General features: G+C 36.6%; 1 protein-coding gene across 12 annotated transcripts in view; it reads left to right on the plus strand.

Annotated features, from left to right (window-relative positions):
• ATOSA (atos homolog A) overlaps positions 1-16577 on the plus strand; it is an 87252-nt gene that overhangs the window by 46287 nt on the left and 24388 nt on the right. For all 12 annotated transcript variants that reach the window (XR_009562994.1, XM_030878728.2, XM_060294238.2 and 9 more), the window contains one exon: positions 16023-16207. Coding sequence is in view for 11 of the 12 variants with exons in the window: in XM_030878728.2 (XP_030734588.2) it covers positions 16023-16207 (185 nt within the window). In the remaining variant the exon portion in view is untranslated. The remainder of the gene's footprint in view (positions 1-16022; positions 16208-16577) is intronic.

Genomic DNA, 16577 nt, shown 5'->3' on the forward strand with positions numbered 1-16577 from the left:
GAGAACATGTAGGCTTTAGGCACTGGCTCCAGCATGCCTTATCTAGAAATCTGGAACAAGGTGCAGGACTACACCCTCTGAGTTTCAGCAAAGAACAGGAAATATAGAGGCAGATTCCTGGCTTTTATCCTTGATGTATTAGTCAGGTTGGGCTGCCATAACAATATACCATAGACTGAGTGGCTTAATCAACAGAATTTCATTTTCACACAGTTAAGGAGGCTGGGAAGTATTAAGATCAAGGCCAGCTGATTTGGTTTCTGGTAAGTGTTCTCTTCCTGGCTTGTAGATGGATGCCTTCTTGATGTGTGGTCATATGGTCTCCCCTTTTTTTAAAATTAATTAATTTATTTATTTTTGGCTGCATTGGGTCTTTGTTGTTGCACGCAGGCTTTCTCTAGTTGCAGAGAGTGGGGGCTACCCTTCGTTGTGGTACACGGGCTTCTCATTGTGGTGGCTTCTCTTGTTGAAGAGCATAGGCTTTAGGCGCACAGGCTTCAGTAGTTCTGGCTCTTGGGCTCTGGAGTGCAGGCTCAGTAGTTGTGCAGTGCAGGCTTAGTTGCTCCACAGCATATGGGATCTTCCCGGACCAGGGCTTGAACCCGTGTCCCCTGCATTGGCAGACGGATTCTTAACCACTGCGCCACCAGGGAAGCCCTTATGGTCTTTCCTTGGTGCATGTGCTTGGAAAGGGGGGAGGTGGGAGGGGAAGGAAGAGAGGTAGAGAGATTTCTCTTTTCCGCTTCCTGTAAGGCCACCAATCCTATTGGTTTACGGCCCCACCCTGATGACTTCATTTAACATTAATTGCCTTCTAAAAGCCGTGTCTCTTAATACAGTCACATTGGAGGTTAGGGCTTCAACATATGAGTTTGGGGGTCGGGGGAGGTGTGGTGGGACACATTTCAGTCCATACACTTGGAAACCTCACTTCAGAGTAAAGAGGTGGTCCAGTGACTATTGAAATCACACCAGTTATTTACTTCCAAAATATTTAGAGATTTTCCAGCTATCTTTCTCTTACTGCTAATTTAATTCCATTATGGTTGGAGAACACACTTTGGATGATTTAAAACTATTTAAATTTATTGAGACTTGTTTTGTGGCCCAGAATATGGTCTGTCTTGGTAAATGTTGTATGTGTACCTAGTAAAGTGTGTATTCTTCTTTTGTTGAGTGGAGTGTAATGTAAATGCCAATTAGGTCAAATTGATGGTACTGTTCAAGATTTTTATGTTCTTACTGATTTTCTGTTACTTGTTCTATTGATTATTGAAAAAGTGGGTGTTGAAATCTCAAATATAATTGTGGATGTGTCTGTTTCTTCTTACAGTTCTATCATTTTTACTTTATACTTGTTGAAGCTATTTTCTTAGGTACGTAAATGTTTAGGGCTGTTATGCTTTCTTGATGGATTGGCCTCATTATCATTATGAAATGGCCACCATTATCACTTGCAAGTTCATTTGCTCTGGAATCTGTTTCATCTGATTACTGTAGCCACTCCAGCTTTCTTTTGGCTAGTGTTAGCACTCACTTTTAGCTTATTTGTGTCTTTATATTCAAAATGGATTTCTTATAGGTAGTATGCAGTTGTGTCTTGCTTTTTTAACCAATCTGATAATCCTTGCTTTTTTTTTTTTTTTTTTTTTGGCGGTACGTGGGCCTCTCACTGCTATGGCCTCTCCCGCTGTGGAGCACAGACTCCAGACGCGCAGGCTCAGCAGCCATGGCTCACGGGCCCAGCCGCTCTGTGGCATGTGGGATCCTCTCAGACCAGGGCACGAACCCGTGTCCCCTGCATCGGCAGGCGGACTCTCAACCACTGCGCCACCAGGGAAGCCCAATCCTTGCTTTTTAATTAGACCATTCACATTTTAGGTTATTGTTGATATGGATGGGATTAAATCTGTCATCTTATTATTTGCTTTCTATTTGTCCCATCTGGTCTTTGTTCCTTTATCCTTCTTTTTCTGTCTTCTTTTGGATTGACAGTTTGGGGGTTTTTTTTGAATAATTTCATTTTATCTCCTTTGTTAACTTATGGGGGTATGTTTTGTTTGTTTTTTCAGTAGTTACTTTAAAGTATGCAATAATTAACTTGTCACAGTTTACCTTCAAATACTTTGAAGTATTTACCTTCAAATACTTCAACATTTCCTTTAAATAGTTCTATTTAAAAGTGATTTAAAAACAAATAATAAATTATTTTTTATTTACCTACATATTTATGATTTCCAGTTCTCTTTGTGTAGATCCAGATTTCCAAATGGTTTAATTTTCTTTCTGACAGAAGGATTTCCTTTACCATTTTTGGTAGTGAGGGTCTGTTGGTGATAAACTTGTTTCAGCTTTTCTGGGTCTAAGGTTTTTGTTTGTTTGTTTTTCAGGAATTCCAGGTTGACAGTTTTCTTCTTTCACTCCTTCTCTATTTCTCCTGAGCTCACCTTCTTTGTGCTACTCTCCCTTGTCTGGTACTCTGCCCTGTGACTCTAGCCACCTAACTTCCCTTTCCCTTAGTTCTTTTGTGCTCGATTCAGGGAGACTGCTGGATTCCATCTGCCTTCTCCTTCCCTGTCCTTCGGCCTGGAAGCGTTCTCCAGGCATTAAAGTTGGGCAGTTTAGAGCTCACCTGTTTATTTTTCTCTCAGAGATCACTGTCTTACACTGTCTGTTGTCCAGTGTCTGGAAACAGTTGTTTGTATTTTGTTGTGGTTTAGGTGTGTGGGTAAATCAAGTCCCTAATACTCCATTTTGACTGGAAATAGCACAGTGACTACCAAAATCAAACCAGTCATGTCAGCCATCCTACTGGCCTTGTGGAAGAATTCATAAAATGGATGAATATAGAAATCATGCGTTTCTCCCCAGTATGTTCCTTGGTGGAAGATAAGAGTTGTGGTAAAGTCCTGCTCTCCCTGTGTACAGAGACCCAACCCAGGTAAAGGGAAGAAGTTCCTTTCTCCCCTGACACTTACCATTATCATTGTATAAATGAAGAAATTAAGTGACATGCCTGAACTTGCCCAGGACTGTCCTCACTGGATCCTACTGTCTTTGTGAAAACAGTAAAATCAAATTCTGCAGTGAATGTTTTATGTATTGCAGTTACGAAATAGTTATTAAAGGTTAATTTTATTTTTAGATCTTTACATGAATTTTAATTTTCACTTTGACCATCAGTTATGTTGTATATAACCTCATTTCATTTCTGGAGATGGGAAGGTTTTATGCTTCATGGCATTCCTTGGATCAAATACATTATGAAGGAAATACAGCCTGAAATCAATAATTAATTTGTATTCTGGCCCTTTGTATGAAAACTTTACTAAGAATGTCTTCTGACCATAAAGAGCAGTGAATTTATAGTGGGTTTTTAAATATTTGTCAATAAATAAATAAATATTTGTCAACTACATGAGGTTTGCTGTTTAAGGTTAAATAATAACTGAAATTTAATTTGATAATTCCTACCATAGCAGTGTATGCCAGAGATCAAAGGGCAGAGTCTTTTTTTTCTCAGAAATTTCTCAAAGAATTATTTTAATTTGCCTAGATTCACTCAGTATTTGAATTTACATCTACTTGATCATAAAACCAATTTTTTCCTCGAAGTTAGGCCACAGTTTAGAACCATCACAGTTCTATAGAAGAACATAAAATTTTAATATTTCAGGTTTAAAATTCACAGTTATAATTTTGGCTTATTATGTGTCCTTTAGAAAAATTAATCTTTAAGATCATTTATCTAAAACCAACAGAAAAATTATTATAAGCAATATGGTTATCAAACAATAAATCATCTCTTAGTTACCAGAGAAATAATTAAGACAGCAACTTGCCTAGGTTACAGTTAATATTTTATGCTCACTAAATTGAAGCTCTGTACCTTTTGAACACTATTGTGAACTGAAATCCAGATTGAATTGGCCTTTTCTACTTTAAAATGTTTTTAATCAATGGGTATACAACTACCTAACAAATTTGGGGCTCCTTTTAGGGGTGCTAGTAGAACATGTGTGAGAAGACAGGGAAGCCTACTTTGCAATGTTTGAAAGATGGGAGTTTAGGAAAAGAGTCTAAGGAACAACTAGAACAGAAAGTGATGGCTCCCCTGAAAAGTTTTTCCCTCCCTCATCTGTTCAGCTTCCTCTAACTCTACTCTTACTCTGTATACTTTATTTTTCCTTTTATATTCCCCCCCCCCCGCCCCATCTTATTTTCTTGTTTATTCTTTCTTCTTTGTCTATTTTGTTTCTCCCTGTCCCTTTCCTCCTTTTTTTCTCTTTACTTTGATCACAATTCTTAGTTACTTATCCTTCTATTCTTTTCTGATTGTTTTCTTTAAAACTTTCCTTATCTCTAACCAAATTACTGTGGTTGAATTGGTAAGGAGCCAGGAGGGGAATGTGGATGGCACTTACATATTAGAGGCTTTGTGTAGTTGGGAATTCAGATTGTAGAGGAAAAGATGTCTGTTACGGCAGCCAATTACAGTCCTCTGGGAAGAGAGTCGCCTTGCAGAATTGTGTGAAGTACAAGCTTTACCTTCCTTGGCTTCTGGTGAACTCTATTTACTCTTCTGTGCCTAGACAATATCTATCTGCTAACAACTGGGTGAAAAATTCAGTAGTAAGTATTGCATAAATTAGATTGAATTTTTTTTAATGAACTCACCAATTGTTTTACTACTATAAAGAGTTGTTTCTTTTGTGTTATGCCTATGTAGCACTTTTAGTTAAAAATTATTTTGATGGAAGATATGTAAATACTAATCATAAATGCCATATTTCTTTGTTATGCAAGCTTTTAACCTATAATATAATCATCTGAGCAGTTTAAATGGCATAAAATATATGTCTTTTTTAAAGTTTTAATATAGTCTATGACAGTGTTTTAAAAAACTACATAGCATTGTATTTTTTGTTACTGTAATTTATTTAATAGTTGTGGTAAACAAATTCAAATTGGTAGGTGATTGCTGTTTTTTATTATGCAATATTTGCAAAGGTGGGAAAAGGGTTAGTACTTATTACTTGACTGTAAGTAATTTAGGGAACATAGGAACTCAGTATGGGCTGAGTTCTGAGTACACAGGCTTGTCATAGCTCATATCAAAGGAGCACCTTCTATGCTTCCAGAATTCTCTTATGTTCTTTTTTAGTTTTAGAACTAGAACTGTTTGTCTTTTAATGTTATTTAGATCCTTGTTTCAAGAAGTTCAAAGTGCTTTAGAAAATACTATTAATCTTAAAATATCTAAGAATGATGGAATGAATATTTTGTATTGATTTTGTTCACAATAATTAAATTTTTGTGTATATATATGAAAATTTCAAAACACCAGTTCTGAGCCTGTTAGAATGTCTACAAACATGAGCAGTTTTAGAAAAATTTAAGAAACATTTTGGAGCATTGAAAATAATTGAAAGTCCTAATTCTCACCCGTCAGATCACTAAGCCTGCCTTCCTTTAGTCCATTTCCATTGGTTATACTAGTTGTGCTAATTGTTAACGATAGAGAATTAGTGATTAGAGAATTAGCCAAGGCTTTTCCTTTGGTTTCTCTGAGATTTAGTGTGAAGATATCTGTAAGATTTGACCCTCAAAAATTACCTGCTTTCAACATTTTAGAGAATACACTATCAGATGGCAGAACTGGCTGTCAAATTGGAATGTAGGAAACAAATTCTCTTGAGATACTGATGATTGAGGCCCAGGAACATACATGAATATAATCATTTTAGTGGTGTGTGTGTGTGTGTGTGTGTGTGTGTTTTAACAACTCTTTATTAAAATGTCAGTGTGAATAAGTTAAATTCTGTTTTTAAAAAAACGTAGTAAAATAAAAGCTAAAAGAACTTCTTGTGCATTGCCTGATGTCCTGGCACCTTCAATCTGCCATTTGTTAGAGGGCTAATAATCTGAGGTCACTTGTCCTATAATACCTGAATTCTTCAGAGTTGGTCATACTTTAACATAGATCTCAAGTTGATCTGCAACTGAGATCTTATTAATTAGTTAAATAACTACACTTTAACCACTCTTTCATTTTGCTTATGTATTCATTGAGCATCTCCTATACGCCAGGCACTGTCCTAGGCACTGGTCATAGAATGATGGATGTGTTAGACCTGGCTCCTGCATGCCTAGAGTTTATAATCTAATTAGAGACAATCGGCCATTAGAGTAGATTAAGAATTGCAGTAGGAACACATGAAGCTTATGAGAGGATTTCCCTCTGTGTCTGCTTCCCGCCTGAGTTGAAATTTAACTGAAATCAGGGACTAGAAAAAAGTTGGCAGATTTTCAGTTTCTCCATTGGAAAATACACAGTTTGTAACAGTGTACTCCTTAGTTAAGGTTTTTAACCCGTTTCCCTTCCCCCTTTGGTTTTCCAACTCATTCACAACTCTTCTTTTGCAGCTTTCAAAGTGTCAGGTTTAGTTTGGGTAGCCATGGCATATAGGAATCCCTATCAGATATAATAGATATTGAGGAAACAGTCCTGAGATAGGTAAGCACCTCATGTCTCAGTGCTGAAAGACAGGGTTCAGAGTGGTTGCATGAGCAGAGAAACAAAGAAAATTCTGTCAAGATTGCAGAATAGTAACCATGTAAACTGGGAAGTCCAGTTAGAATTCAAAGGAAAACAGAGATTGGGAATTAAACATCAAGATGTTTTACAGTAAGGACCAGAATCAGCATTCACAGGCTGGATAACCAATACAGAATGAGCTGTAAGAATGATCTTGATGCTAAGCCAACAAATACCTGAGGCTGAGTCTCCATCCATTATTCTTTCCTGAGCCAGAATTGGAATTGGACTAATTGGGGAGTAGAGTTTAGGTAGGCACCCTGGATGAGACTTGGAAATAAGTCCTCAGATTTTTAACATTTTATATACATAGGAGATCTTGATTTAAGGCCTCACGTTACCATTATATTGCTCTGTGTGTCTGAGCTGTCACTTTACTCTCTGAAGTCCAATTTCTTCATCTATAGATTAATGAAAATACATACTCTTGAAGGTTCCTTTGAGTTCTTACTCCTGAATTCTATACAAAAGCCAAGACTCCCCCCACCTCGCCCCACTTTTTAACTTATCCCCTGTAGTTTTGCCCACAGAAGCTGCTTATTTTTCTTTGATGACAGAGGGACCAAGTTTGGTTTTAATTAACTCTAAGTGGTTTTGAATGCACAAAACAGAACATTAAAACATTTTATTTATAAGCAGATGTAATTGTACAGTTTTGCCAAGCATTATAAGGATAATGTTTTTAAGTGGGATATCCTCTTGCTCTTTCTGGAACTGCATGATCCAGACCTTTTCCATGATATCTAAATTGAGAAACCTTTAAACTTGGGAGACGTAAGGAGAGAAAGGAATAGCTGTCCAAATTCTTTTAATACCAGGAATCCTTGAAGATATGTCTATCTGAGGAGATTTCTAGAATCTATGCCCTGAGTTGGTAGGGTAACCTCTACCCTAAAAATGAGTCTTTTTTGTGTGAAATGAAAAATAAGAATGAACTTTCATAATTGAGAATTATTAAGAACTATTGGTAGTGGAAAGTGGGCTCCTACAGATGGTTCTCTACTTACTGATACTGTTTGTGACCTTGGGCAAATGATTTTACAAATTTAGTTTTTTCATCTGTAAAATGAGAGAAAAACCTATGCCTTCGCATTTATTTTTGTTTTATTTCATTTTGTAAAATAAATAAATTTATTTATTTATTTATTTATTTATTTATTTATGGCTGTGTTGGGTCTTCCTTGCAGTGTGCAGGCTTTTCATTGTGGTGGCTTCTCTTGTTGTGGAGCATGGCCTCTAGGCGTGTGGGCTTCAGTAGTTGTGGCTTGCAGGCTCAGTTGATCCGCAGCAAGTGGGGTCTTCCTGGACCAGGGCTCGAACCCGTGTCCCCTGCATTGGCAGGAGGATTCTTAACCACTGCACCACCAGGGAAGTCCCTATTTTATTTTAAATTTAAGAAACGTTAGATGGAAAATAAAAGAAAAAAGAAACAGTATGGTGCTCACTATGTGCCAGGCAATATTCTAAATATTTTACAAATAACAACCTATTAACTACCCTCTGAAGGTCAATACTACCATTTAATAGATTTTATAGATTTAATAGATTAGATTTAATAGATTTAATAGATTTTTTAAAAACTAAGGCAAAGAGAGATTGTATCGCTATAACTTGTACAAAGCCAAACAACTAGCAAGTAACAGAACTGTTTGCCTGACCTCAGAGTTCATGTTCTTAACTATTACTTTATGCTACATCATGAGAATTAAGATGAGGAAGCACTTGATAAAACACTCCACAACTCAAGATGATAATGATCATCTTTGTTTAACTGAATGTTTGTATTACGTGACAATTAAAATTTATAGCCAATTTTCAAAGAGCTAGATTATTATAAAAACATACACATGACTTTGTTTTTCAGATAGAACCTCAGAATATTCATTGTTTTAATCATAATTTTGAATTTTGGTGGTTACTGTAGATGTACAGCAGAAATACTTGGTTGAATTTAAACCACACACGTCTAGAAAGCTTTTAAGGTCAGTCCATGATAAGTTTGTTTACAGATCACTTGCCTTTTTCATAATAGAGTGCTGAGGATTTTTTTAAATTCAGTTTAAGCTTTGTTGTTGGCTAACAAAAACAGAGAATATTTTTGTGTTTGAAGGTACTCTTCTGACAGTGGAAATATTTATGTGTCACTAGTATTAATAAAATAATAGTACAGATATAAAGTTGCTTTCATTTATAGCCACAGCCACTATTTTTTGCACTTGTCATTAAAGTCAGCTTTGTCTTTTATTCTCTGCTTAAAGACTTCTCATGGTGTATAAGTCAAGTTGCACTAGGAATGAAGAAACCTGGATTTCTCCAGTATGCATACTGCATACAACTTTAAGCAAGAAAGTTAATGTCTTTTTACCTTACTCTCTTCATCTGGAAGTAAGGTAGATTAGGCCACATGATTTCTAAGGTCCTTTACAATTCTCACTTAAAACAGAAACACTCAACACATACCTATGAGATTGGAACATATAAATGAGAAACCAAAAATATTTCAATGTATGTAGAACTTAACCCATTAGGAGATAAACATCTATGAAATATTAAGAATATTTTTATAAAGAAATGGATGGGTTAGTGTAACTCTGGAAGTGCCTGCAGTTGGGAGAGGGTTGGCTAAAGTTAGCAGTACAGAAAGAAAAAGCAGTGGTACAGGGTGAGAAATGAGTAGAGCGTGGTATAGACAGCAGTTTGGGTAGAACACAGAGAGCAGTAAAAGATGAGATTAAGAACCAGAGGTGGGTGGAGTCTTAAGCAGGGTCACCTCAGTGTATAACTTCAAGAGGCAGTGTTCACATCAGAATCTGGCAATGCCCAGCCAGAGTAGCTACCTCTGTACAGTGGCGCTGGCCCTAATGTCAGGCTTAAGAGTTCACACTGGGTTTAATAGGAAGTTAGGGAGCCAGTAAAACAAACAAACAACAAACAGAAAAACTTTGAGGAATGTGATGGAATGGCATTAATCTTCTTTCGGGAAGATTAATCTGCATCAGGGTGCAAGATGAATAAAAAAGGGCCTAGAGTCCTAGACCATAGCTAGGAGACTGGTGTAGTAATTTATGTGTAAAGTAATAGGAATCTAACTTGGTAACTGTTTTGAGGTTAAAAAGGAAGGTTTAATTTCAAGAGAAATTTGAAGAACAAGTTAGTGACTTGTTCAGTCACTGGATTTTAGGACCATAAAGAGGGAGAATCTCCTGCCCCTGTACCATAGACTTAGAAGGGAACTTCTCTTATTCCCTTTTGGGATTTGGCGACAATTTTGTATGAGTGATGATTTTGCATGTGTAATACTTATATTGTGATACATGAATTGCCATTGTGTTAAGAGAGGACTAGGAAAGTAGGCTTTTGTATTTATCATCTGTACCCTTCAGAATAATTGACAATGTATGTCACATCTAATCTTCCATCATCACCACCTACTGAGATCGCTATTGTCAAAGTCACCAATGACTTCCTTATTGTCAAATACAGTGGTCATTTCTTTGTTTATATTTTATTAAACCTCACTAGTGTTTAAGACCATTGGCCATGCCCTCCATGAAACATTTTTTTTCTCGCAGCTTCCATGATACCATACTTGACATATACCAGCTCCTTTTGCTGGTTCATCATCTTCTAACAGATCTCTACTTCTTAGAGTGCCTCTGGCCTTTGTCATGAATACCCTCTACATGCTTCTAGGTAACTCTTCACTCTAAATACTATCCAAATGCCAATGATTCCCAAAACTATATCCCCAACCCTGGAAAACAACAACCTCCTAACTAGTATACCTACTCTGATTCTTTTTCCCCTATTCTGTTATCAACATAGCAGTCAGAGCGATCATTTAAAAAAGTAAATCAGATCGTGTCACTTCTCTAGTTAAAACCCTCCAGTGACTTCCCATTGCATTTAGGATAAAATCTGAACTCCTTGCCCTAGCTTCAAAATCCTGTGTGATGTAGTCCCTGCCCACCATTCTAAACTATAGTTCTTACCACTTTCCCTCTCTGCTACTGCCATTCCAGCCTTACTCACCTTTTAGTTCCTGGGACATTACTCCTTTATTGTCACCTTAGACCCTCTGCTCAGAATGCTCTTTCCTCTGATTTTTGAATTGCTTGTTCCTTGTTCAGACCTTGGCTTAATTAAATGTTATCTGCTCAGAAAAGCCATCCCTCAACAGTTAGTATAAAGCATTTACATGATTATTCTCAATTTTTGCAATTATAGCATGGCACTTAGCACCATCTTCATACCTACATACTGGTAATATCAACTGAGAGTCCAATTCTCTGAGCATAACCTCTTCTACTAATTCTTAACACCCTTTCTCAGATTCATCCATATGTTTCTCATATTATCAGTTTGAGGTGCTAGTTCTTACCTAATTATTTTTAAAAGATTATTTATAAAGAGAAAAAAAGAAAGCAAAGCAAAGCAGAAAAGTGTTTCAAACTGCTAAGTTCTAATTTTTCAACACCAGAACCAGTGTGCTGTTACTTACGTGTGTCTTCACAAATTCCTCTACTGAGTAACCAGACTATGATCTCCTTAGCAGGGGTTTTACAAAACAATAACTCTAATTAAAATATATGACACTATGTAATTCTTTTATTTACATATTATTTTTCAGTTAATAGGCTTTATCATTTATCTAATGCCAGTCAGAGAATAGTAATTTATTTAAAATTTAGTTTATGTGTTTGTGTGTTTGCTTTATAGGACTGATAATATTTTGTTGCATGTATATCTTTCTATGCATGTGTAATTCCACAAACACATGATCATAACATTCTTTTGAGAGTTGTGTTTCACTTATGATGTAGATAATCTTTCCTTGTCAAAAGTAGATGTATATCATTATTTTAGATAAAACTGTACCACAGTATATTTAACCAGTCCCTTTTTGTTGGACATTTAGATTGATTACAATTATTTTTGACTGGTATAAACATTTTAATAAATATCCTTCAACATTCATCTCTGTGTACTTGTTCTATTATTTCATTGGAATAAATTCATGGAATAATTTTTATTCGTATTATTAGATTGTCCATCATAAGTTTGAAAGGACATTATTTTTAGAGAAACTTTCTTTTTGGCAATCCCCCAGGGGTTCTCATGCTTCTCTTGCCATTTTATTCCATATATGAGGGGGGTGCAATCTACTACCTTGGCAGGCTTTAGAAGTACATTGAACAGTATATACAGCAGCCCAATGGTAGGAAGGACCTTCTTCTGTTTCCTTGAGACAGAGCTTTGAAGTATCCTAGGTTTTTGTTTTAAATCAAGGATCCAGAGGCACCACCATTAAGTGTTTATGATGAGTTCTGATTGAGAGGGGCTCCTGGTTAGGGCCTCCCAAGAAGGAAGTGGTGGTTCTGGTCTCTCCCCTAGGTTTTTTATGAAGTACTTCTGAAGAACAGAGATTCATAGACTCTTAAGGTTGAAAGAACCACTGCAAGTCTAATTCAGTTTCCACTTGACAGCTAAATCCCTTCAACCACACCCCTGGCAATTGTTTATCAGTCTGTTTGTGCCTTGGTGATGAAGAATTTACTTCCCAAGTTAGTCTGTTTCACCTATGGGTCATTCTGATTATTTAAGGTTTTCCCAGTGGCCAAATTATTAACCTCTTTTGTTGGAGAGAACAGATGAAGAACTTTAAGATGGCTGAACTCCGGAGCCAGAAGAGTGTGCCACAAAAAAGGAGCTAGTCTGGTCATGGCTTCTAGTCCGACTGTGGTGTAAGCACTATCCTCATTGAGGTTTTGGGGGCAGAGGGACTATGATTTGATTGATTAATTCCCACTGTCAATTGTCATTGATAGCCTGTGACAATTTATAACATCCTTTCTGTTCTTTTCAAAGTTATATTTTACATCAAATAATTTATCTCTTTTAAAATGTATAGCTAGTAGGTAAGCCTTAGCAGCCCGTATTTGTCTAGATTTGCAGCACTTTTTGTTTTTGTAAAGAGTAAATTGTTTTCAGAGACCCAAAAATTATACCTTATTTCTTGAGTAAGCTATGTCCTCAAAGTATCGTCGGATCTAATGAATTTTCTTTAGTATGACATAAAATTTCCCAGTTCCTTAGTCATATTCTTTATTACAGTAAACTCTGCGCTATGGCAGAGGTTTTAGAGATTGAAATTATCAAAATTTTAATAATGCAACTTTTCTAATGACTACTGTGATTTAGTATTCTCATTTATTAAAATTCAGACACTCATAAATTTTTCCTGACAAGTTCCTAAAGGTTGTCATCACGTAACAGTTCTTTAAAATTTTTATTGGAGTATAGTTGCTTTACAGTGTATAACAGTTTAATTTTTATCACTTTAAACTTGGTAATTTCTAGTATATGAGTAAGCCATTTCCTGATAGGGTTGTTTTTTATTTTTTTACAGTAGCTCCTTGTTAATTATCTATTTTAAATATAACAGTGTGTACATGTCAATTCCAAACTCCCAATCTATCCCCCTCCCCACCCTTCCCCCCAGTAACTATAAATTCATTCCCCCTTCCCACCCTTCCCCCAGGTAACCATAAATTCATTCTCTAAGTCTGTTTCTGTTTTGTAAGTAAGTTCATTTGTATCATTTTTTTTCTTAGATTCCGCATATAAGTGATATCATATGATATTTGTCTTTCTCTCTCTGACTTAACTTCACTTAGTATGATATCTCCAGGTCCATCCATGTTGCTGCAGGTGGCATTATTTCTTTCTTTTTAATGGCTCAGTAATATTCCATGGTATTATATATGTACCACGTCTTCTTTATCCATTCATCTGTCAATGGATATCCTGCTAGGGTTTTGGAGATAAATTATAATTTAAAAAAAATACTGCCAAATATATATGAGACATTACTTAGGCTGTGAACCATCCTTGGTACTCACATGGAGTAACTGACATCTTGACATCATTCAGCTTTCCATAGTGTAAGAGCCACTGCTCTGCCACAATTCTTAGCTCTGCAGGATTACCCCACAGTCCGAGAGAGGGAAAAGGATGAGCCCAGAGAAATCTCCCGGGAGCTAAAATCATCCCATGTAGCCAGCCCATGGCAAGCCTGAGCTAGCCTTGAAAACCCACAGAACCATCAGAGAAAGGTCTGAATGGATTTGTTTTTATGTCTTTTGCTTCCCTCTGAAGGACACCATGGTTTAACTCAGTGAGTCCCAGGAGACCACAGGAGACCCTTGGCTTATGACCTAATTGGTTCCTGGAGGAAAGTTGAAAGTTGAGACCTCTTTTTTTCCCCCAGTTTGGCACATTATTATAAATTATGGTCCTTTTCCTGGAAACAAATCCTGTACCACAATATTCCAAAATATATTGTTAAAATATATGTTGAATACATATTATTTATATTTTTACAAATGTCTATTAAAGTATATAAAGGCAAAATTTGTAGCCACAGTGAAAGGAAGCATGTGTGGGGTAGTTAGGGACTCAGATTCTAGAACCAGACTTGTGTAGGTTCAAATTTCAACTTTGCAACTTCCTAGCTGGGTGATCTTGGGCAAGTTATTTAACCTCTCTATGCTTCGGTTATCTATAAAAATGGTGGTAATAGTCCCTTCTAGAGGTGCTTTGAGGAGTAAATGAGTTAATGTATAGAAAGTAGTGAGAACTGGCAATGCCTAACAACATTACTAAGTGCTGGCTGTTATTTTATATATTGCAAATGGTCATTTTAGGGACTGAATGGTCTTAAAATACCAGCTCAATCAAGTTGGCTCTCAAGACTCCTTCTTTTCCTGGTAAGGCCTTCCTGAGGCTAGAAATAGGCACTCGTCGTCATACTCTTCAAGGCTATTCACAATCAGGCTCCAGTCCTGCCTTTTCTACACTGTTTTTGTACAAATGCTCCGCTCAAGTTGCACTTTCTCTCTCATGGTTCAGCTTAACATCTACCTCTTTGGCAAAATTTTACCACTGTTATCTGAACTTCTTTGGAATTTATTATATGCTTCAGTGTTCTATTGTTTTAAAAAATCGTCCCTGAATCAAATCCTCTGAAACTATTAGCTATGTGCAGTACAACTTTGTGTCCCCTTGTCACCTACTACAGTGTGCTAGGCACTTAAAATATGTGTTGCTTAGCTGGCAGAGATAAGAGAAAGCAACCTTTTCAAGTTTGCACTATAAATTGAATTTCGTGTGTGCATGTACACATGCATGCATGTTCAACCTGCATAGCAGGTTAACAGTTTTAAAGACTAACCGTGCTTTTAAAATTGGAGGACTTGTGAAAAAAATTTAATTTAATATATCTAAGTGAAACATCTGCAGGTTAGATTGTTTGGAACTGCCTAGTAACCAAAAAATATCACACTTCATATATTACAATACAGGCCTGCATCTCCTGTTGGATAATTATAAAATTTCTTCCTCTGAAACTACTACCACTGCATAGCAAGGAAAGAGAAGGACCCTGTGGCTGTGAGTGTCCACATCACAGAATTAGGGCTCTAAGAACAAGGAACTAGTTAAGGAAGGGAGAGGGAGAGAAAGGGAGAAACATACATTTGTATCTGCCTCTTTTTCTAATATTTAATAACAGTAATAAAACGTCTTAGCTGAAAATATTTATATGACCTAATAAGACATTTTGACCTTTTGGCTATTGGCGAAGTTTTGTGTGTGAAAACTATTGTATTTGATGTCCAAAAATATCATTATCTAAAAGATTATAAATGTACTCCTAAATCTTAAACATTTTAATTGAAGTTTACATAAAAACAATTTTATGCCGTAATTTTAACCGGCTTTGTCTTAAATGAAATTTTGAATTATCCATCATCATCTGACTTCTGTACCTTGTGAATTAAGAGCTTATTGGGTTTTTTAAATAAGTTTGTTTATTTATTTATTTTGGCTGCGTTGGGTCTTCGTTTCTGCGTACAGGCTTTCTCTAGTTGCGGTGAGGGGGGGCTACTCTTCATTGCGGTGCTCGGGCTTCTCATTGCAGTGGCTTCTCTTATTGCAGAGCACGGGCTCTAGGAGCGTGGGCTTCAGTACTTGTGGCTCACGGTAGTTGTGGCACATGGGCTCTAGAGCACAGGCTCAGTAGTTGTGGTGCACGGGCTTCGTTGCTCCGTGGCATGTGGGATCTTCCCGCACCAAGGCTCGAACCCATGTCCCCTGCACTGACAGGCGGATTCTTAACCACTGCGCCACCAGGGAAGTACCAAGAGTTTATTGTATTTTAATTGCCTCACTTTTATTCTCTTTTCACTCTTTGTTAGTGAATATACTTGAATTTGGGCTATGGTATTAGTTATTTTAGACATAAAAAAATGAGTTCTTGTAAAGCAGTTATACTCCAATACAGATGTTAAAAAAAAAAGAGTTCTTGTCAAGAATACCTTAAAGCAAGGACCCATCTTCCTTTCTTTCTTTTTTTTGATACCAGATAGTCTGGATGAATATTTTGAATATGATGCAGAGGAGTTCTTGGTCTCTCTGGCCTTGTTAATAACAGAAGGACGAACACCTGAATGTTCTGTTAAAGGTCGGACAGAAAGTTTCCATTGCCCTCCAGCACAGTCCTGTTACCCAGTAACTAGCAAACATGAATGTAGTGATAAGCTGGCCCAGGTGAGAACTGTGTTTTGAATGTTTTTTATCTTTTATATAAACCTGTTTAAATTCTGTCATTGACTTTGTTAAATCACAATTATAATGTTCACATTTAAGTATAAAATTGGTCACAACATAAAGAAAAGGTACTAATCCTGAACTGCAGCTAATAATTTTGGCTGTGAACAAGGCTCTAAAAGGCTTTTCCATCAGCAGGCAGGTGGGCAGCCAGTTTCATACCTGCCTCCACACACACCAGATTTAAGATTATCTTTGTTACTATGAATTAGCTTTTCTTTAGTTTTAGTCTCAGCCCCGGTTCATCAACTTTGTGTTCTTGTTTATTTAATAGATTGATGTTCATAATTATTTTCCCCACATTAATCAC

Source organism: Globicephala melas, chromosome 2 (genome assembly GCF_963455315.2).
Source record: "Globicephala melas chromosome 2, mGloMel1.2, whole genome shotgun sequence".
Taxonomy (NCBI): Eukaryota; Metazoa; Chordata; class Mammalia; order Artiodactyla; family Delphinidae; genus Globicephala; species Globicephala melas.